This window comes from Hyla sarda, chromosome 9 (assembly GCF_029499605.1).
Source record: "Hyla sarda isolate aHylSar1 chromosome 9, aHylSar1.hap1, whole genome shotgun sequence".
Classification (NCBI taxonomy): domain Eukaryota; kingdom Metazoa; phylum Chordata; class Amphibia; order Anura; family Hylidae; genus Hyla; species Hyla sarda.
The window spans coordinates 143800821-143824917 of record NC_079197.1 but is presented as its reverse complement, the minus strand read 5'-3'; the positions used below and the strand labels follow the sequence as shown (position 1 = coordinate 143824917).

At 42.8% G+C, this 24097-nt stretch overlaps 1 protein-coding gene and 1 pseudogene across 1 annotated transcript in view; both read right to left on the bottom strand.

Moving 5' to 3' along the window:
• Positions 1 to 7383: 7383 nt before the first annotated feature.
• Positions 7384 to 24097, bottom strand: part of LOC130290771 (uncharacterized) — a 32952-nt gene continuing 16238 nt past the window's right edge. The window contains exons 3-6 of the mRNA XM_056538835.1: positions 16992 to 17122; positions 12002 to 12128; positions 9290 to 9403; positions 7384 to 7636 (exon numbers count right to left, since the gene is read on the bottom strand). Coding sequence (XP_056394810.1) covers positions 7499 to 7636; positions 9290 to 9403; positions 12002 to 12128; positions 16992 to 17122 — 510 coding nt within the window. The 3' untranslated portion in view covers positions 7384 to 7498. The remainder of the gene's footprint in view (positions 7637 to 9289; positions 9404 to 12001; positions 12129 to 16991; positions 17123 to 24097) is intronic.
• Positions 22804 to 22912, bottom strand: LOC130292132 (U2 spliceosomal RNA; annotated as a pseudogene).

The window sequence follows — 24097 nt, the reverse complement described above, 5'->3', positions numbered from 1 at the left end:
AATAAAGATAAGGTGTCACTTTTACCGAAAAATGTACTACGTAGAAACAGAAGCCCCCAAAATTTACAAAACAGCGTTTTTTTATTTTTTATTTTGTCACACAATGATTTTTTTTTTCGTTTCGTCGTAGATTTTTGGGCAAAATGACTGACGTCATTACAAAGGAAAATTGGTGGCGCAAAAAATAAGCCCTCATATGGATTTTTAGGTGCAAAATTGAAAGAGTTATGATTTTTTAAAGGCAAGGAGGAAAAAAACGAAAAAGCAAAAACGGAAAAACCCTCGGTCCTTAAAGGAGTAGTCCAGTGGTGAACCCAGTGGTGAACAACTTATCCCCTATCCTAAGGATAGGGGATAAGTTTGAGATCGCGGGGGTCCGACCGCTGGGGCCCCATGCGATCTCCTGTACGGAGCCCCGATAGCCCGCGGGAAGGGGGCGTGTCGACCTCCGTCGACAATCTCCGGCTCTGCCATAGAGATGTATTGAGGGGGCGTGTCAGCCGGGGCCCCGTACAGAGAGGGGGGCCCCAGCGGTCAGACCCCCCGCGATCTCAAACTTATCCCCTATCCTTAGGATAGGGGATACGTTTTTCACCACTGGACTACCCCTTTAAGGGGTTAAAGTCTGTTTTTATTTTTGACGGGAGAAGAACGGGATGGGTCTAGACCACTGTTTCCCAACCAGGGCTCCTGCAGCTGTTGCAAAACTACAACTCCCAGCATGCCCGGACAGCCTTTGGCTGTCCGGGCATGCTGGGAGTTGTAGTTTTGCAACAGCAGGAGGCACCCTGGATGGGAAACACTGGTCTAGACGGCCGTGTGCACGCAGCCTACTTGGGTAGCAGCAACAGCTACATCAAAAGTACTAACCTTTATTTATTTTTTCTGCCCCTCTCATCACTGCTGCCCTAGGCAGAGGCCCACGGGTACCTAATGGGAAGTACAGCCCTGGATATTACATTACGGTTATGGCTGATCGCTGTATATAATTGTTATGTCTAACCACCACACGTGTCGTAGGCGGATTGACCTCAAATCACCTCAGCAACAAGTAGATGCCGAAAACAATATAAAGTGTTTTTTTTTTTTTGTTCCCACTAGATAAAATATACTATTACATACAGTTTTCTGTTTTTAAAGTGTAATGTATATATGAATAGGAGCACGGCTTGTGCTCGGCAGCTCCCAAACACTTGGGCGTGTTCCTGTTTTGGCCAATTCATTCCCTATGAATGCTGAACCTCCACATACCGAATGTTTGTAGAACAGGTCTTCCAGAGGCTCATGCAGTTCCAGCAGCTGCCACTAGGGCGTGCCATAAAATGTACAGAGTATATGGAGAATACTGACGCCTCCACCAGAACGTGCAAAGCGCTTCTTTAACCCTTACATGCTCGTAGTCAACAAGCAGATTGTTAAGGTTAAAGGGGTATTCCAGGAAAAAAAAAAACCTTTTTTTAAATATATATCAACTGGCTCCAGAAAGTTAAACAGATTTGTAAATGACTTCTATTAAAAAAATCTTAATCCTTTCAGTACTTATGAGCTTCTGAAGTTAAGGTTGTTCTTTTCTGTCTAAGTCCTCTCTGATGACACCTGTCTCGGGAAACGCCCAGTTTAGAAGAGGTTTGCTATGGGGATTTGCTTCTAAACTGGGCGGTTCCCGAGACAGGTATCATCAGAGAGGACTTAGACAGAAAAGAACAACTTTAACTTCAGAAGCTCATAAGTACTGGAAGGATTAAGATTTTTTAATAGAAGTAATTTACAAATCTGTTTAACTTTCTGGAGCTATTTGATATATATATATATATAAAAAAAAGTTTTTTTTCCTGGATAACCCCTTTAAAACATCATATAAATTGGTGTCAAATACACAGAAATAATTAAAATGAGAAATTCCGAAAAAGAAACTGCTTCTTGATGTTAAAGTGGGACCTTTAGTTGTCTGAGAGAATGGGCTGCAATGTATTATTTACAATAGAGGGGGCTATATCACCAGGAACAATGTGAAACACGAGCTATATTCACTCAGGGGAGCTCATATCTTATGAATGTGACTCCGCGCTGTACAGGAAGTATAGATGGAATAACCCGAGGTACCGTTCAGTGAAGCATTTCAGCTGCGCCTTAAAGGAGCTCTAAATTTAAAGGGGTACTCCACTGGAAAACATATTTTTTAAAGGGGTACTCCGGTGGAAAACTTTTTTTTTTTTGTTTTTTAATCAACTGGTACCAGAAAGTTAAACAGATTTGTAAATTACTTCTATTAAAAAATCTTAATCCTTCCAGTACTTATTAGCTGCTGAATACTACAGAGAAAATTATTTTCTTTTTGGAACACGGTGCTCTCTGCTGACATCATGACCACAGTGCTCTCTGCTGACATCATGACCACAGTGCTCTCTGCTGACATCATGACCACAGTGCTCTCTGCTGACATCTCTGTCCAATTTAGAAACTGTCCAGAGCAGCATATATTTCTATGGGGATTTTCTCCTACTCTGGACAGTTCTTAAAATGGACAGAGGTGTCAGCAGAGAGCACTGTGCTCGTGATGTCAGCAGAGAGCTCTGTGTTCCAAAAAGAAAATAATCTCCTCTGTAGTATTCAGCAGCTTATAATTACTGGAAGTATTAAGATTTTTTTATAGAAGTAATTTACAAATCTGTTTAACTTTCTGGCACCAGTTGATAAAAAAAAAAAAAAAAAAAAAGTTTTCCACTGGAGTACCCCTTTAAATCAACTGGTGCCAGAATATTAAACAGATTTGTAAATGACTTCTATTAAAAAAATCTTAATCCTTCTGTCACGATCACACCCTATCGGTCCAGCTACGACGCTAGAGAGAGTGTGATGGTGCAAGGGTTAAAGCCGCCAGACCTCTGGGTATCCACTACAAGTCCCAGCAAGTCACCAAATTAACCCTTAGATAAACGTGTTTTACCAGAGCCTCCTTCAGAAATATATTTAGAGATCAAAGACCAGAGCTGATTAATTAAACATTTAATCTGATAAAAGGTATCACAGTGCTGACTATATAAAAATAAAGAAACAAATGACATACAGGTATAAAAATATATAAAAGAGTTTAGCAAGACAAGTTAAGAAAACAAAAGATGAAGTTCTTACAGCATGATGATATAGCAGTCCATGAGAGTGAGTTCCAGCTGTTCTTAGGATGGTCTTGTCAGCTTGTTCCACAGCCTTGCACACCCTGAGTCTAGCATTGTTAAATATTATATATCTGCCTTTTTGTAAGGGAGACTCCATTCCCCCCTCCCCTCTGATCCTTCTCTCTTCCTGGCCCCTTATCTGTTTGATTATATGATGGGACCAGAGTGCATGACTTCAAAAAAGCCTTTGACTTCAAAGGAGATGTAAAGAAACAGCCAGACCCCCCAATAAAATGCAATACACAAAAACACAGTCTGAATGACCTCTCACCCATGGCTTGGATGATCCATCACACAGTTATAATTATAATACACATATAGGATTTTAATAATCAGGCCTTGGGCCTGACACCTTCCAGCACTTATTAGCTGCTGTATGATTCACAGGAAGTTCTTTTCTTTTTGAATTTCCTTTCTGTCTGAACACAGTGCTCTCTGCTGACACCTCTGTCCATTTCAGGAACTGTCCAGAGCAGGAGAAGTTTCCTATGGGGATTTGCTCCTACTATGGACAGTTCCTAAAATGAATGAGGTGTCAGCAGAGAGCACTGTGGTCAGACAGAAAGGAAATTCAAAAAGAAAAGAACTTCCTGTCGAGCATATAAGAGCTAATACGTAATGGAAGGATTAACATTTTTAAATAGAAGTCATTTACATATCGGTTTAACTTTCTGGCACCAGTTGATTTAGAAAAAAATGTTTTCCAGTGGAGTATGTTTTCTCCGCTGCCTGGCGTGTGGAACAAACTGTGCCAAACGCTGGAGCCGGGAGCTCGTGACATCATAGCCCCACCCCCTCAATGCCAGTCTATGGGAGGGGGCGTGACACGCCCCCTCCCATAGACTTGCATTGAGGGGATGGGGCGTGACATCATGAGAAGGCGAGGCTATGACGGCGCCGGCTCCAGCGTACAGAACAGTTTGTTCCAAACGCTGAGCAGCGGAGAACCCCTTTAAGTTGTCAAATTATATAAATCTTATGAAAGGATCAACTGATATTATTCACAAATGTGTGTTCAATGGTTAGGGAGATGTGTGCCATATGTGATATCCAGCGTCATTATGGAAGTGACATTTTAGATTTAGTTTCCATTTAAGATGTATATTGTAATGTTTGGCTTTGTTCATATCTCATTTTTGTTACATAAAGTATTCTATTGTATAGTTAAACTGTATCACAGGACTACTGTATAGTAACACACAGCAGATGATGTTTAAAGTTATTTTGCAGGCAAAAATATTTTTATATGCCTTCCTTTGCAGTATGATTGCATACTCACCTCCCCTAACCCCCCACTGCTGCCACTGGCTAGTCTCCATGGCTATCCTTTTCTTCCTGCTTCTAAGGCTGGGTTCGCACCACATTTTTGCAATACAGTTCCTTCATCAGGTTTTTAATGAAAAACGGATTCCTCAAAACCCGACTAAACTGTATCAAAACGTGTGTACAAATTCTAACCCGTATACGGTTGGAAAAATGATGTCCGGTTGCATCTGTTTTTAAGAAAAAAAAAACTAAAAAATGTTTTTAACTTTTCACTAAATTATGAACAAAGTTTCACTTGTTTGATTGAAATTCCAAGAAAAAACTTTCGGTGTGCACTGCGCATGTGCAAAGTCAAAAACCGTATGGTGAAAACCCGATGGAACCGTATGCACATACGGTTCTGTATGGTTCCCACTGACTCCCAGGTTTAAAAAAATAAATAAATAAACGTATACGGTTTAATACGGTTTTTCACCCGGACCAAAAACCGTGGTAGGCTGCAGTTTTGGGTATGGGGAAAAAACAAACAAAGCCATACAAGATGCAAAACGGACACAACTGGATGCATCGTTTGGCATACGGTTTTCAATGGAGAGTCAATGCATCCGGTTTTCAAATTGAAAGCGTATACGGGAACTGTATTGCAAAGACGCGGTGTGAACCCGGCCTAACAATGCTTTGTGTGGAAGTGATTGGCTGAGCGAGCAGTTCATGCCTTCATGACACATCATTGGGAGCAGGAAGATGAGGCAGTAATGTGGACCTGGAGGTGTCAGAGCAGCAGTGGCAGGGGATCAAGGTAAGTGAGTATGCAGTCTTTTTTATTTTTACTGTACAGGCAGACAAGCAGGTTACTTGTACATGTTTCTTAGAGTTCCAAACGTTCCTCACTTTAGTCTTGAATGCAGCAGCCAGGCTCAATTTTCTGTCCAGCCGCTACTCTGATGCCTCCCCCTTGTACCGGTCACTGCACTGGTTTCACTATAGAATACAATTAACACTCATCATTCTCACCCACAAAGCTCTCCACAGAGCTCTACCACCCCACATGTCCTTCCGTATCTCTGTCTACCACCTCACCAAGGTTCGAAGACTACAATCTAAGACTAAGGGTCTTATTAAATGGAACGTTTCACATGTATCGCACTGTGTAATCAGAGTCAGCGATCATCTGCCAAATGAGTTAACACCCATTCTTTGGCTGATCCCCTTGTTTACCTCCTTAAAAATCCTCTTACGGCGATTCCACGTCACCCATGTAATAGGGGAAATGTGGCCAACAAATGATGGCAGCAAAGGGCCACACAGCCAATCCAGCAATCATTAATGTAGCGCTCCCGGCATGGTAGTTGAGCCCTGTAATAGACTCAGTAAACAAACGCTGGTCTACGGGATTGGCACTCAGTTACAGAGAGCTAAGCATACATACAATTCATGGGCCCCATAGCAAAAATCTTAAATCCAGTTACTCACAGGACATGTCTTCTTGGAGTTGTTCTCTTTCCTTTTCTTCTCCACACTGCCATCACAACTTCTTCCAGCCATGACTCTTATCTGCAGAATGTGGCAGAAAAAAAAATCTTAGGCTCCTTCCTCCTTCCAGCATGCATCCCACTAGAGATGAGCCAACTTACAGTAAATTTGATTCGCCACAAACTTCTCGGCTCGGCGGTTGCTGACTTTAGCCTGCATAAATTAGTTCAGCTTTCAGGAAAAGGTGGATACAGTCCTAGGAGACAGTCTCCAGCCACCGGAGAAAGCTGAACTAATTTATACAGGATAAAGTCAGCAACCGCCGAGCCGAGAAGTTTGTGCCAAATTGAATTTACTGTAAGTTCCCTCATCTCTGCATCTCACCTTTATACTATCTCTTCATCAGTAGGCAGGCAGTCTCCCCAGGTAGGCAGGTAGACCACCCCCAGTAGGCAGGCAGTTTTCCTAATTAAAGGGGTATTCCAGGCAAAAACTTTTTTTTATATATCAACTGGCTCCGGAAAGTTAAACAGATTTGTAAATTACTTCTATTTAAAAATCTTAATCCTTTTAATAGTTATTAGCTTCTGAAGTTGAGTTGCTGTTTTCTGTCTAACTGCTTTCTGATGACTCATGTCCCGGGAGCTGTCCAGCTCCTATGGGGATATTTTCCCATCATGCACAGCTCCCGGGACGTGACATCATCATTGAGCAGTTAGACAGAAAACTTCAGAAGCTAATAACTATTGGAAGGATTAAGATTTTTTAATAGAAAGAATTTACAAATCTGTTTAACTTTCCGGAGCCAGTTGATATATAAAAAAAAGTTTTTGCCTGGAATACCCCTTTAAGCACTACCCAGTAGGCAAGAAGATCTCACCATTAGACAGGTTGACCCCTAATTAGCTAGATTTTTCTCCCCTATCTGCTAAAATAATAAAAATAATACAAATTATACTTAACTCTTTTCTCGTGCTGAGCAGCAGCCGGGCCACCATCTTTCTTCTCTGCTCTGGTGCAGGCAGCGAAGACGAGTGATGTCTCCAAGGCAGTGGTTGCACTCTTTTTCCGGTGTAGGCCGCACTCTACCACAACAGCTTGGTGGCGTTTGCTGACCTGGGGATCCAGGGAAAGGATTCCCTGGCAGGCAAATAGATTATAAAGTGGCTTATTTGGACGGCCGCCCAAACTGTCCACATTACAATCAGCTGGGCCAGGTGAATTGGGGGGCAGGGCCATTTGGTTCCTGACAGGGCCAACCTTTTGCGCTGGGCCCTGTAGCGGTGGCTTACCAAGCCTTTATGGTAGATATGCTACTGGCAGTGACTTCCCCATTTCGAATGCTTCCAGAAACCAGCCCTCACCAAGGGCCCCACAACAGTACTTTAAAAAATAAAATAAAACCTGATCCAAAGCTGCTTTATGTAAATAAAGGCCTAAATAAGAAAAATAGTATACTAAAGGCAAATCACTCTTTAAACACTAGCTTTTATTGTAGAAAATATACTTTTCTGTGACATAAAAATGCTTAACTCTGCCACCAAATTTTACCAAAACTTTGAATTGAGAGTCCAAGAGAATCATTACACGAGGAGACTGCGGTTAAATTCATAGGCGACCTTCAGTCTAGTCTTCCCACTGGGCTGGGACCAGTGCTGGAAAAAGGACTGGAGGTGATGGGATGGGCTGAAGCCAGTGACGTGGACCGAAACAGAGGCCATCTGGGGAGAGAAAAAATAGGTAAAGTAGTAATTGTTGCTCTTTATATAACTATAGTAGGTTAGTCTAAGGCTATGTTCACACATCATTTTTTTAGCCTTCTGTAACAAAAAATGTCTGTTATATGGTTTAAAAGATGTGCAAAAAATTGCCTTTTTTAAATTATTGAGTTTGATGGATCTCACTGAAAAATGGCTGGTAATGCACACAAAGGCCCTGATTTACTAAGAGTGTTGTGTAGATTTCTTTGTGGGTTTTAATTCCCTACAAAGATTTTTTCACAGTATGTACTAAGGTTTCCCTACGTTTTGCACTTTTCCATACGTTTTGCTTTTTTTTACACATGTTCTGAGCTGTCGGGTTTTCTAGAATCCACCACATTTTTTGTGGAAACCTTAGTAAATATGTTGAGATTTTGGGGGCTCTTTTTCATGGCCAAACCCCTTTTCCAGATGACTACTCCCTTTTCTGAGTAAAATAGAGAGTTGGTGGGGTTTCAACATTTTTTGGCACATATTTTGACGCAGACACAATTTGTGGCGCAATGCGCCAAATTCTGTCGCACAACCCGACGAAACAGGTCGGGTTTACAATAGTAAATCAAGGCCTATGTATTATTTAATAGTTGCAACTTCTTTTTGGGCTGTTTAGGCTAGGTTCACATTGCTATTGTGCTCTGTTTCATTCTGGGTCCGTCTGGCTCTTTTTTTTTTTTTTTTTGCGGCTAACGGCCCCAGAATGGTTCGGAGCACATCTGACACCACCGGGTCCCAACAGATCTTATTGACTTGAATGGGGTAAGAGTGGGGGGGAGGAATCAGGTAGTTTTCTGAAGTAAAGAGGAGAATAAAAAATTGTGCATGCACTACACTTTTTTCTCTACTAATCCGGTTGAATTCAGTAGGACTCTGCTGCATTGTAATCTCTATGTGGACATTCCAAGCAGAGATGTGAGCGGCAGAAAGTGGGTGGCGGACAGTGAGATGCCAGCAGAGAGCCAGCGGTGCCGGAGGCTGAAAGTGAGTGGTGGAGCGGCCAAAGTGAACGTAACCTGTCACAGTCAGTTCTCTCCCCTTCTGTCCCCCAATCCCCTAGTGTGGAGATCAGGGGTACAGAAGCAGAGAAATGTTCCCCACAGAAGTAACTTGTGTGCCCGAGCAAAGCGCGCTCACAGCGGGAAGACAGTGTGCTTCCTCCCACTGTGAGCGTACCGATAGCAGGACACAAGCCGACAGTTTGAGCCCTGCGCTCACAGCTGTCAATCAAGGCAGTGTGTCCATGACATAGGTGATGACGTATGGACACAGCAGGACTAGTTTGTGTCCAAGCAGGCAGGGGGGGGGGGGGGGCAGTTGTTTGACTGGCTTTTTTAGTATGAAATACCTATTGGTTTTGCATGTTTTACAACATATCAAAAGTTTTTGTATCTGACAGTGCCTATTTAAATGCTGTGTTTGGAGTATGGCCACCCCAATAATAATACACAAATAATAAAATAAAAAATATTTACAGTCAGAAAATTGTAATAGATAAGAAAGAAAGAGCCATGGATCCTGTGGATAGGGGATGACTCTTGATCTTGGGATAACCCCTTTCAATACATGTCTATTGACTTCACAATTTTCTAACCTAAATGAATATAGGTGGATTCTGACCTTCATAAGTTTGAGCTCTGGGTCTCTTGCCAACCCTGTGCTCAGTTTGTGTGGCTGTGGCCTCTGTTTAGGGACTGGAGAAGATGCCGAGAACTTGGTTCTGTGAGGTGGACCCTGTGGAAGGGAAAACACAACAAGTTTTAATATCAGTATACCAGTTCAAGTCATATTGAATATCAGTTATAAGAGTGATGTCATTGTTACCCTTTGGAATAAGCTAGGCAGCAAGCTGAGGAAGGCAATATGCCGAAAGGCATCCTTCATGTCATGATTTCTACTGTGGATCAATAAATTTACATGATTTAGCATTACCAGTGAGTGCTAGGTCCCTTATTTCATATTCTGGTTTATTCCCACCTCGTGCACCACCACCACAGACGGAAGTGCTGACCTGAGCGTTACCATATCATTGTTACCCTTTGACAGATACCCTTAGTCTTATCAGCTGATAGCCCCAAGGTCCACTTCTGACCAGTCAGTTGAAGAACAAGAATCCACAAGGAGGACTCCGCTCTATGATGTCCACATGCCCTTATAGTTCTCTTCATGAGGCAATCACCTTAATAAACAAATTGTACCGACTGGGCAGGGAAGAAGTGCACAATATTCTCGCCCACTCCCCTATCCCTGCCTACTTACGTACCCGCCCTAGGCAATGGGTCCGTAACCACCGTGACAGTCCTTCCCTAGACAAGTGAGGAGAGTCAACTGTCAAAATAATAAAATATAATGATACAGACACAGGTCAAGGTACAGTAGGGAGCAGACAGACTAACAAAGCAAAACTAACACACTCACACAATAAGTGAAAGTCCACTATCCGTATCAAAAAACAGAAGTTGTCACAGTACAAAATCGCTAATACCAGAGAAGAGTCAGAGAGAGGAGCCAAAGGGTCAAAATGCCAGATATTACAGAAACTGTAGAAAGCTAGCTAGGAGTACAAACTGAGCTCTTTAGCAGGCAAAGGCTGGGAGTAGACTGCCAGCTTAGGCTGGGTTCACACTACGATTTGTAACTACGGTTCCCGTATACGGCTGGGAGGAGGGGGGGCGTGGGCTTAATCGCGGCGCCCGCACTCAGCCGTATTCGGGAACCGTATTTAATGCACGTCTATGAGCCGACCGGAGTGGACCGCAGCCTCCAGTCGGCTGCTTTTTCGGCCGTATGTTGTTTCCCGACCGTAGGCAAAAACGTGGTCGACCACCCCTCCTCCCAGCCGTATACGGGAACCGTAGTTACAAACCGTAGTGTGAACCCAGCCTTATATGGAGTCAGAACAGGTGCCCCAATCAAGGTCAGCTGACCAGTCCAGACAGCCGGGCGTAACCCAGTAACAAAAAACAACAAAGAACCTCTCAGAACCTTTTAACCCTATAGGTTCTGACACAAATGAGAATCCACACCAAACCTCTCTACTGAAGAGACTTGTCTTTTTATAAAATACTTCTTTCCAGTGAAAGAGTATTATAGAGAAGACTGGAGACCCAGATGGTATAGCCTGAGTGAGTAAGAGCCTATATACATCAACTAATATTGTACGAATACTGTAACAGATGGAAGAATCTTTGGGGGAGTTATACAACTCCATCTCTAAGTATATCATCAAACAGTGAATAAATGAACAGATACGTCTTTTTTTGGGGGGGGTTTATTCTGTCAAGATACATCTATAACCTTTAGCATTGACTCAGCAGAGTAATAACAGATGAGTAAGGCCTTGGAGGAGTTATCCTTTATGAATACATATCCATAGAACTGGTTTTATGAGTAATAGATGTCATAAGTGTAAACCTGTTTCATTTAGTCATTGACAATTAACTCGAGAACTTCTGTCTGAGGTATCTACGTTAGATATCAAACACCCACACAATAATAAATATCAATAATATAAAAAAAACTCTATTGTGGTTAGGATCTTTTGCACCAGGCCATCCTTCCTCAAGTCTTCTATACCAGAGATCCGCCATATGTAATTGTGAGAGGTTGATGAGCATTTGGACCAGTTTCCTAATGGTACAGTAGCAGCCTCAGCCCTAAAAAAGGGTATTATAGTGCATAACATTTTTGTAGAGCTCCAATACCTAGCATAGCCTTTGGTAAAGACTAACACGGTTACAGAAAAAATAGACTATTTTTCTAATTCCATTTCTAAGGCATAAAGATTCAACTAGAGCAAATTACGGAGCATGTATGACTACCATCTAATTTAGAGACCAACATGTAGAGAATGATGATGGCACTCACCATAGGATGAAGAAACGGTCATGCTTTATTTGTGACACCGGATGACTACAGCATGGGGAAGAGGGACGCCGTGAGCGGCATCCCTCTTCCCCATGCTGTAGTCTGCCGATGTCACTAGTAAAGCATGACCGTTTCTTCATCCTATGGTGAGTGCCATCATCATTCTCTACATGTATGTTTCATATTGATTTTATGATTGAGCACCCCATTGAAGTTCACACGGACTCCAGTGCCCTTGAGCGTCATACACCTGTTGGTAGGATTACTGTGGAAGCTGTGCCGAGCGCTTCACCTATATTATACCTGCATTTAGAGACCAATATGGCCATATATCGTACACATGATCTAATGCCCGATCCTATTTTCCTGAGACATCTGGGGAGAGTTGGGATGCCCTTATGGACATATGATTATTGGTCAGCCCAACCAGAATCAACAAGTCCCAGATGATAACAGCAATCTAACCTTGTCATTGGGGTTGATATGGAGACATGAGAGGTAGGTGCAGTGTAGCTGGGATCCTTCCCACTTATAAAGAAGATCAGGATCTCTTGTGTGTTCAGATGTGGCTCTCTGTAGATAGTCTGCGGATCTGTAATCACAAAACATCAGTTTTTAAATAGGGAAGAACTAAGGGTATGCTTGCAGTCAAAGTACACAGAATGTGTCATCAAAAAATCAAGATTGACAATGACTATCCTCCTCCCATGCCACTGACATGTACGTGTACATGACGGTATAGTGCTGCATTGTTTTTACTTCATATTATGTGTACCCCATATCCTCCAGTTGTGTTATTTTATTCTTCTGTTATTATCACTTTTTGGCTCTATTTTAACCCCTTAAGGACCGGAGGTTTTTCCGTTTTTGCATTTTCGTTTTTTGCTCCTTGCCTTTAAAAAATCATAACTCTTTCAAATTTACACCTAAAAATCCATATGATGGCTTATTTTTTGCGCCACCAATTCTACTTTGTAATGACGTCAGTCATTTTGCTCAAAAATCTATGGTGAAGCGGGAAAAAAAATCATTGTGCGACAAAATTGAAAAAAAAACGCTGTTTTGAAACTTTTGGGGGCTTCCGTTTCTACGTAGTACATTTTTCGGTAAAAATTACACCTTATATGTATTCTGTAGGTCCATACGATTAAAATGATACCCTACTTATATAGGTTTGATTTTGTCGGACTTCTGGAAAAAATCATAACTACATGCAGGAAAATTAATACGTTTAAAATTGTCATCTTCTGACCCCTATAACTTTTTTATTTTTCCATGTATGGGGCAGTATGAGGGCTCATTTTTTGCGCCGTGATCTGAAGTTTTTAACGGTACCATTTTTGCATTGATAGGACTTATTGATCACTTTTTATTCATTTTTAAATGATATAAAAAGTGACCAAAAATGCACTATTTTGGAATTTGGAATTTTTTTGCGCGCACGCCATTGACCGAGCGGTTTAATTAATGATATATTTTTATAATTCGGACATTTCCGCACGCGGTGATACCACATATGTTTATTTTTATTTTTATTTACACTGTGTTTTTTTTTTTATTGGAAAAGGGGGGTGATTCAAACTTTTAATAGGGGAGGAGTTAAATGATCTTTATTCACTTTTTTTTTCCACTTTTTTTTTGCAGTGTTATAGGTCCCATAGGGACCTATAACACTGCACACACTGATCTTCTATGTTGATCACTGGTTTCTCATAAGAAACAAGTGATCAACGATTCTGCCGGATGACTGCTCATGCCTGGATCTCAGGCACTGAGCAGTCATTCGGCGATCGGACAGCGAGGAGGCAGGAAGGGGCCCTCCCGCTGTCCTGTCAGCTGTTCGGGATGCCGCGATTAGCCGCGGCTATCCCGAACAGCCCGACAGAGCTAGCCGGGAACTTTCACTTTCACTTTTAGCCGCGCGGCTCAGCTTTGAGCGCGCGGCTAAAGGGTTAATAGCGCGCGGCGCCGCGATCGGCGCTGCGCGCTATTAGAGGCGGGTCCCGGATTCACTATGACGCCGGGCCCGCCATGATATGACGCGGGGTTACTGTGTAACCCCGCGTTATATCAGAAGAGCAGGACCAAGGACGTACCGGTACGTCCTTGGTCCTTAAGGGGTTAAAGGGTACCTTTCATCAAAAAAACTTTTGATATATTATAGAGTAATGTCTGCAGAATAACTTTACAATTGCATGTTATTAAAAAATATGCTTCTTTCTATTTAATTTTCCACTTTGAAAAAATGACCACTAGAGGTCTCCCTACCAGTCCTGGCCGCAAGCCCTTTTTATAGATTTGAGACTCATGCTGGAGTCCTAAATCTCAGACTGCAGCCGGTACACAGACAAGCTCAGCACTGCTCCCTGCCTGTCAATCAGATAAGCAGGAGCCAGCACTGTGCTCATAACCCAGCAGGACATACCCCTGACTCTGCCTTACTGCATGCCCTCATTCATTTTACTATCTGAGCTCCGATCTTTCTTCTCTCTGCACATTCAGTTGTAAACAGAGAGGAGAAGATTCAGAGCTTCCAGCTGAGCTTGTCTGTGTCCCGGCTGCAGTCTGAGATTTAGAACTCCAGCATGAGTCTGAAATCTATAAAAAAGAGCTTGCGGCCAGGATTGGTAGGGAGACCTCTAGTGGGCATTTTTTCAAAGTGGAAAATTAAATAGAAAGAAATATATTTTTTAATAACATGCAATTGGAAAGTTATTTTGCATACATTAATCTATAATATATCAAAAGTTTTTTAGATGAAAGGTACCCTTTAAGGGTACTTTCACACGGACGGATCCACAACGTATTTTACGCTGCGGATCCACCGACGATGGACCCTACATTGTGCCTCCAGCTGTTTCTGCTCGTAGCAGGAATACACCGCGCTATGAGCAGACACGCTGGGATGTGTGAGTCGCCACACTCATGCGCAGTATACTCGCACACATTGCGGCCGCTCTACCAGCTCCCTGAGCTAGGCCAAGAGCAGCCACAATGTGTGCGAGTATACTGCGGATGCGCGCAGCGACTTCCACATCACAACATGTCTGCTCGTAGCGGCGAATTGCTGCTGTGAGCAGAAACAGCTGGAGGCACAATGTAGGATCATCATCGGCAGATCCATCAGTGTGAATGTATCCTAATAAACTTTCTCTGCTTGAAACTAAAAATCGAGCTAGAACACACCATCAAAATTCTGGATCGCATCGCAAAAATCCCAGCTCACGAGGGCTTACTTTCACGAGGAAAGCATCTGCATGGGCTCTAAGATATCTGCATATATGAAATAGGGAGTGGCAGTTTAGGAGAAACCATTAAAGGGGTACTCCAGTGGAAAACAATTTTTTTCATATCAACTTTCTCCAGAAAGTTAAACAGATTTGTAAATTACTTCTATTAAAAAAATCTTAATCCTTCCAGTACTTATCAGCTGCTGTATACTACAGGGAAAGTTGAGTTGTTCTTTTCTGTTTAACCACAGTGCTCTCTGCTGACACCTCTGTCCATGTCAGGAACTTTCCAGAGTAGAAGCAAATCCCGCTGAATGTTCTTGATATAGACAGAGGTGTCAGCAGAGAGCACTGTGATCAGACTGGAAAGAACTACACAACTTTCTATGGAGCATACAGCATTTGATAAGTACTGGAAGGATTACGATTTTGTAATAGAAGTAATTTACAAATCTGTTTAACTTTCTGGCTCCAGTTGATTTGGAAAAAAATTTTTTTTCCACCGGAGTACCCCTTTAAAGGCCAATAGAGAAATTAACGAATTCCCTTAAATTAGTTTCAGATCTAATTTGATAGAATCAGTTGTCAGATTTCTTTTGGATTTAGACTCACTGATTCACCTGAAATGTGTATGAGTGTATGACAACAAGTTATTGTCAGTAGGGTTAGGGTCCGGATAAGAGGCTCTAACCCTTATTCTGATCAGTCATGAATAATGAGTCTATTTCATGCCAAATTGATTTACTAATTTTCACTTAAAGGGGTGCTCCAGTGGAAAAGATTTTTTTTCTTTAATCTACTGGTGCCAGAAAGTTAAACATATTTGTAAAGTACCCTTCCAGTACTTTTTAGCAGCTGTATGCTACAGAGGAAATTATTTTCTTTTTGAATTTCTTTTTTGTCTTGTCCATAGTGCTCTCTGCTGACACCTGATGCCCGTATCAGGAACTGTTCAGAGCAGGAGAAAATCCCCATAGCAAACCTATGCTGCTCTGGACAGTTCCTAACACGGACAGAGGTGTCAGCAGAGAGCACTGTGGACAAGACAAAAAAGAAATTCAAAAAGAAAAGAATTTCCTCTGTAGCATACAGCTGCTAAAAAGTACTGGAAGGATTAAGATTTTTTAATAGAAGTAATTTACAAATTTGTTTAACTTTCTGGCACCGGAGTACCCCTTTAAATTCTTTCTTCCACCATTTGGGGAAAGTTCACTGAGAGCTGAATTGATGTGTATTCAGTGAACTTCCTCCAGGGCAGGGTGGCCAACCCTCCAAAAATGTGAACAGTCCATAAAATTAGGACACTTTTTTCACTTTTTTCATGTGTCCATGTTTTTTTTAGACTGTTGGTACTTTAGCAAGCCATTGTAATGGGAATTAGAATTCTTTTGCTGCTTAGATTAAACGCTGGTAATGTTTTTATATCAGTATATTGAGCTATAGACAGGTTCAGGTTGGAGAGCGCCCTGCTCTAAGAGCGTGGCTTGAAGCAAACTTTTATCATGTAACTGCTGTATGATTGTGTCAAGGAAAGCAGGGGACAAATCTGTTCTGTATCAGAAAAAGAGCTTCTATACTTATAAACAATTCTGGACCTACATCCGTTTGCACCCGTCTGCGCTCATTTCCGTTTTTTTGACGGCAGAAAAAACGGCACATGCAGTATTTTTTCTTCCGTCCATAAAAATGGAAGAAAAAAACAGATACAGTAAATTAAACATTGAAGTCTATGGAAAACGGATGAGCCTTTAATGTCATCCGTTTGCATCCATTTTTTCAATCCGTTTTTACTTCTGAGCATGTTCAGAAGAATTTTTTTTTATTTTTTGGGTTTATTAACTGAACAATAATGGATCCAAACTGATACAAACGGATAACATCTATTTGCGTCCGTTATTGTCCATTTTTTTTTTAAAGTCCGTTTTTGTTTTTTTTTTGACGGGAGAAGAACGGGAGGTGTCTAGACAGCCGTGTGAACGCAGCCTCATCTCCATTATGGTCCCCAAACGCACTTTATTTACAATGTTTCCTAGAAGCAAATCACTTGTTTTATATTACCAAGGGCTTACTTTCTATATCAGTCTTTCCAAACCAGTGTGCTTCCAGCTGTTGCAAAACTACAAATCCCAGCATGCCCGGACAGCCGAAGGCATGCTGGGATTTGTAGTTTTGCAACAGCTGGAGGCACACTGGTTAGGAAAGACTGTTCTATATACATGTCGTACCTTCTCCATGTCTGCTTATGACCTTCAGGTTCAATATCATGTAGTAAAGATTCCAGTGGCTGAATTTCTTCTTCTACAAGTGCATGTGACGCAGGAGGAAAGCAGCTTTCGAATATGTGTTCCAGATTGCTCTGAAGAATGAAGTACAGACAGGAAAATACAATTACATCATAGTAAATATGGCAGATACAAAATGAGGTTTATATGGTGGAAGCATTGCAGATTTGTTGCAGATTTTTCCCATTGACTTCACTGGGCAACCAAAATCTGCAACACATCAGCAAGGACTTTTAGGCCGGGTTCACACTGCAGAATTTCTGCACAGAATCCTGCATGGAATTCTGCATGAATTTACAGCCAATTCACTTCATTGAAATTCCTGCAGAGGAAATTCTGCTGTGTAAAGGTGCGTTCCCACCTGGCGTATACGAAGTGTATTCCACGCTGCGCAAAATTTGCACAGCAGCGGGAGATACACTGCGTATTCCTTGCTCACTATACACACAGGGCTTTCCAACGGCAGCCCTATGTGTGCAGTGAGTTTTGGAGGCGGAGCCGCACGTCACAGTCACGCCTGCACACGGCCCCGCCTCCAAAACTCGCTACACGCATAGGGCTGCCGCCTGAAAGCCCTGTGTGTATAATGAGCGAGGAATATGCAGCGTATTTCCCGCTGCTGCCGCAAATTTTTGCGCAGCATGGAATACGCTGCATTTACGCCAGGTGGGAACGCACCCTAAATGACACAGCGGAAGTGTCTTGGCTATAAATTCATGCAGAAATTCTGCTGCATGAACCCGGCCTTAGGTTATGTTCACCTGTGAACATAGCCTTATTGTTGCAGATTACCTGCAGATCCACAGCTAAATCTGTAACTGAGATTTTTTTCACTTTTTTAAATTTCACATTTTTCAATTTAATGCTACGGATTTACCTGTGTGAACAAAAAAAACGCAGCATTTCTGTTCCATGGAAAGGGTCTATTCACACGTACAGTATTCTGCTCAGATTTGATGCGCAGGATTTTCTGCGCAGAATACTGTACGTGTGAATAGACCCTAGAAGGGTAAAAATAGATTGGTAAGTTACTTCTATTAAAAAATCTTTACCCTTCCAGTACTTATTAGCAGCTGTATACTACAGAGGAAATGTTTTTCTTTTTTAATTTCTTTTCTGTCTGACCACAGTGCTCTCTGCTGACACCTCTGTCTGTTTTAGAAACTGTCCAGAGCAGGAGAACATCCCCATAGCAAACCTATCCTGCTCTGGACAGTTCCTGACATGGACAGAGGTGTCAGCAGAGAGCACTGTGGTCAGACTGAAAGGAAATTCAAAAATAAAATAACTTCCTCTGGAACATAGGAGCAGCTGATAAGTACTGGAAGGATTAAGATTTTTTAATAGAAGTAATTTACAAATCTTAAAAATAAAAATAACGGTGCTCCAAGTTTCGGATATGGTAACTCAATATTACATTTATTAAATAATCACAATAAAATAGCTGTCCGATAAGCCACAGAGCCCTTGTGGCTAATTTATGGCTGTACAATATTAAACAATTACTCTTAAAGGGGTACTCCGGTGGAAAACTTTTTTTTTTTTTAAATAAACTGGTTCCAGAAAGTTAAACAGATTTGTAAATTAATTCTATAAAAAAATGTTTACCCTTCCAGTACTTTTTAGCAGCTGTATACTACAGAGGAACTTCTTTTCTTTTTGAATTTCTTTTTTGTCTTGTCCACAGTGCTCTCTGCTGACACCTCTGTCCATGTCAGGAACTGTCCAGAGCAGCATAGGTTTGCTATGGGGATTTTCTCCTGACAGTTCCTGATACGGGCATCAGGTGTCAGCAGAGAGCACTGTGGACAAGACAAAAAAGAAATTAAAAAAGAAAAGAATTTCCTCTGTAGCATACAGCTGCTAAAAAGTACTGGAAGGGTAAAGACTTTTTAATAGAAGTAATTTACAAATCTGTTTCACTTTCTGGCACCAGTTGATTTAAAAAATATATATATATATATTTCCATCCGGAGTACCCCTTTAATATTAGAAGAAATGCATAAATATAGTGGGAACTGCTGCTGTTATAGAATAAAATGAACAATTGTGGCCTTCCTATCACTAAAAGTATCTAAAACCATTAAAAGTCAATAGGGCATTGTGCCACTTGTAGTCCTTGCCCATACACTGGTCCTTTAGTATACACATTTGTATTAGTGAGGTAATACTCAAATATTAGTGAGGTAATATTAGACGGGAGGAGCTCTGGTCGTAGCGGTCTGCTCTTGCAGCTCCTGGAGTTGGCGGTGCGACTCCGATGTAGCGGGCTGCGATGATCCGGCACTGACCTGATGCGGGTATATGCAAATGCTGCCGGTTGGGCGCTCGTCTGGATAGTGGATTGTGGACCTCTGCACTGCGGCGTCCTCGTGTCTCTGGGCGCGAGGCGTTTTTTTTGATTGACAGGGTACTGTCTAACAATGGCACCAATTTGGGCAATGGTAGTATACTGGGCAGCAGTATTCCTCACTATATAGTGATATAGTTATGCTAGACGCGTTTCAGGACCACCATAGGTCCTTTCTTCAGCAGCGGGGGTATATTATGAAGGATGATCTATCATAATATACAGGGTGTTTTAGTCTCGGTTGATAATATGTAAATGTCACACAATAGAGACTGGCTTACCCAGCATCCCTTTCTCCATCCCCTCTGCTCCTATATGCCCACCCACCTCCTGAATATTAATAGACCCCTTTGCCCATGTAAACGCAAGGTGGTCGGCATATAGGAGGAGAGGGGACTGAGTCTAGGATGTTAAGTATGCCGGATCCCGCCTCCATCGTGCAATGGACGACATTTACATATTAGCAACAGAGGCTATCTCCACCGATCCGGGTAAGTTATACCTCATTTATAGCCGGTTTACCTGCAGTATAACCCTGTGTATTGGGTTTAGTGCAGGTGAACCGGCTGTGAGTTTCCCTTTAAAGGGGTAGTCCAGTGGTGAAAAAGGTATCCCCTATCCTAAGAATAGGGGATAAGTTTGAGATCGCGGGGGGTCCGACCGCTGGGGCCCCCCTGCGATCTCTCTGTACGGGGGCCAGGCTCTCCGGCCAGATAGCGGGTGTCGCCCTCCGCACGAAGCGGCGGCCGACACCCCCCCTAAATACATCTCTATGGCAGAGCCGGAGATTGCCGAAGGCAGCGCTTTGGCTCTGCCATAGAGTTGTATTGAGGGGGCGTGTCGGCCGCCGCTTCGTGCGGAGGTCGACACGCCCCCTTCCCCCGGGCTGTCGGGGCTCCGTACAGGAGATCGCGGGGGGCCCCAGTGGTCGGACCCCCCGCGATCTCAAACTTATCCCCTATCCTTAGGATAGGGGATAAGTTGTTCACCACTGGGTTCACCACTGGACTACTCCTTTAAAGGGGTACTCCACTGGCCAGAGTTCAGAACATTTAGTTCCGAACGATGTGCGTGCGCTGCAGTGGTTGGCCACGCCCCACCCCTTCAATGTAAGTCTATGGGAGGGGGCGTAACGCCCCCTCCCATGGACTTGCATTGATGGGGTGGGGCCTGACATCACACGGGAGCGTGGCTGACCACCGCAGCGTGCGCATAGTGTTCTGAACTCTGGCCAGTGGAGTACCCCTTTAAGAATTCTAGTGTAATAACTCCATAAATTATTCCAGTACAAAAACACCTGCTTATGGGCTGCATTCCCAGTCTCCTTGTTATCCGCATTTCTAGTATTCAGCGATATTTCTAGGCAACATGAATAACCTTGGAGTCTTCTGAACAGCGAAAGAAATGGGAAAGCCATGCTGTCAGCAACATTGCACTTTCCACTCCAGACAACTGCTTACTGCTTATCCATGTCACTACTGTCCGTCTCCCATTACTTATCCAACTCCATGGCAATGACTTCCACAATGGTATTCTTATACCCAGTTATATTATCTGTCTGCAGCCTGCCCCTGGCACTCTCCTAATAACCAGAAATAGTGTTAGTACCACTAACTAGACACTAGTGATGAGCGGCATTGCCCGTATTCGAAGTCACGATATTTCGCGAATATATAGACGAATATTCGTCCTATATTCGGGAAATTCGTGCATTCGTTATATTCGTATAATTGCATATGTGAATATTTGCATATTCGCATATTCGTGGAAGAAAATAGTGAGGGGGTGGGCAACATTACTATTGGTTGCTAGGGATGTTGTTGATAACTAGAGATGAGCGAACTTACAGTAAATTCGATTCGTCGCGAACTTCTCGGCTCGGCAGTTGATGACTTATCCTGCATAAATTAGTTCAGCTTTCAGGTGCTCCCGTGGCTGGAGAATCTTTCCTAGGAATGTATCCACCTTTTCCAGCCCACCGGAGCACCGGAAAGCTGAACTAATTTATGCAGGATAAGTCATCAACTGCCGAGCCGAGAAGTTTGTGACGAATCGAATTTACTGTAAGTTCGCTCATCTCTATTGATAACCTCTGACAAGTGTATTTACATCATTCTAATTGGCCCACAAGTGAAAAGAAGGAATATGAAAATATGTGGAAAAAAGTGAATATTCGTAATTTCGAATATATAGCGAATATAATAAATAATATTGGTCCCCATGGTCAGGCTTTGACCTGCTTTTGTATTAAAATGCTTGTGTGAAAGCGGCCTAAGTCAGGACCCACAGGTAAATTAATAGAAGAACCCGGACATTAACTTTTATTGCCAGGGAAAGCAGACAGCTGCACAGATATGTTGTATTACATGGCAGCCATTCTACTGAATGGCAAAGGAATGTCCAGCACCAAGTGCGGTAAAACGACAGGCACTTTATTGTAGGATCAGCGCATACAAACTTGCATCAGGCAGGAGCCAACGCGTTTCGGACCGTGACAGGTCCTTAGTCATAGCATGATGCCATGACTAAGAACCTGTAACGGTCCGAAATGCGTCGCCTCCTGCCTGATGCTAGTTTGTATCCGCTGATCCTACAATAAAGTACCTGTCGTTTTTTTATTTTTATTTTAGAGCTGAGGAACGTGCTCTCGAATCACCCAGAGTGCAAGAAAAAGTGCAAACGTGTTACAAAAAAAAAAAAAGAGTGCAAAAAGGATGCGGTCTATTGCAAGCTCTTCTCCGATAGGAGAGAGGCCCCCCAACAAACCTTACCCTTCACCTCCGGACCAAAAGGTACCTGCGAGGTTCCAGGTTCGATGTCCCTTTTCGCCGAAGCTACTAGGGGACCACAAATGCTCCCGGCATCCCCCTTGGCGTTAGCCATGGTATCTGCCTGCAGAGCTGATAACGGTAGGTACCCTGCCAAAGCAGGAGTACCCGGGGTGTTTGCAGGGAGGTGCAGAACCTAATGGCCACACACACCTCCCCTAAACCGCCAGGAGGGACACCCAGAAGGGCTACCGCACCCTAACAAATGCTGTGTACAAAACAACACGTAAAAAGTGACACAGTGAGACGAAAATAAATAAATAAGTGAATGTGTGCAGATATACTGCCCGGACATCCGGCCGGATCTATAAAAATTTCTCTGATCCTAGCCAGAAGGCCGGGAATGAAGAGTTGGGTGCCACAAAGGTGCAGAGATCATGTTTCCCGTGCTTCCACTCAGTGAGTCTATCCTCCCATTGAGTTTCGGCACCTCAGTGTCACCACTCCCTGAGGCACTAAAGTACCTCGGCTCTAGACCCTCTCAGCCTCATGGCGAGGCATGGAGGGAAACAGGTCACATCGGGGCAGCCGTCGAGCTGATTCCTCAGAACCAGCCCCGGTACACCTACTCCCTACCATGCAGCACCCATCCCCACCACCTCCACGCTGGCGTCGCCTACCACCAGCATGAAAACTGATAAGAACAGATACTACACTTGATCTTAGCCAATAGGCCGAAAAGAAAGTACCTGCCGTTTTTCCGCACTTGGCGCTGGACATTCCTTTGTTATACCGTTGATCCGGTTCGGGGACGCTGCTGGCTAGCCCGTGCGCTGGTGCTGGAAACACGAGGGAGAGAGCTTTCCACACACAGTGTTGCCTCTTATTCTATTGAATGGGTGTCTATGTAATAAAAGGTTGTGATGAACCCTACAGAGAGGGAGCGGCTCTCTTCTTACCAAGGTCCCCCCTCCCCCCTCTATGACATCTATATCACCTCCAGCTCATTCAATGAGATTTCAGTAAGTTGCCCTTCATGTTCTGGAAAGGGCAGAAACCCATCAAGATAATATCTGAATATACAAAAGCAAGTTGATATAGGCTATGCTGTACCCAGATGCAGCAAATCATTTCCTCCAAAGTAAATAATCCAACATTGAGGAAGGCAATAATTAAAACATAACTTTTAATTAGTGTTGCTCGCGAATATTCGCAATGCAAATTTTATTCGCGAATATAGCACTATATATTCGTAATTACGAATATTCGTTTTTGTTTTTTTTCACAGTAAACATCACAGTGATCACCGCTCTCTGCTTCCAGCTTGTGTGGTGTAAAGAAGGCTCTAATACTACTGTATGAGACTGGCGTGCGAATTTTCGCATATGCGAATTTACACTTATGCTAATTATCGCGTATGCTAATTTTTGTATATGCTAATTTTCGCATACACGAAAATAAAACGAGAATATTACGAATATGCGAATTTAGCGAATATATGACGAATATTCATCCAAATATTCGCGAATATTCGCGAATTCGAATATGGCCTATGCCGCTCAGCACTACTTTTAATAGGTTCATATAATAGTATTATATTATGCAGACCATAGCACCTGTGAACGTATCCTTATATATAGCGGTTTTCAACTTGGCATCTATTATTACGAAAAATAGCACTGCACTAGGATGGGATCTCCATAAGGTGTGAACCCAAATGGATTACAGTGAACGCCCCCCCCCCCCCCCCCAAGTTACAATGACCTCAGGTTAGTATACAGTCGTTTCACTATACAATGGTCTTTTCTGGACCACTCAACATACAGACAGTCCGGACCTGCGGCACGTGTGAATGACTGGAAGACCTGACCAATAAAGTTGGGTTCACACTTAGAATCTCTGGCTGGAATAAATTCTGTGCGGAGATTCCG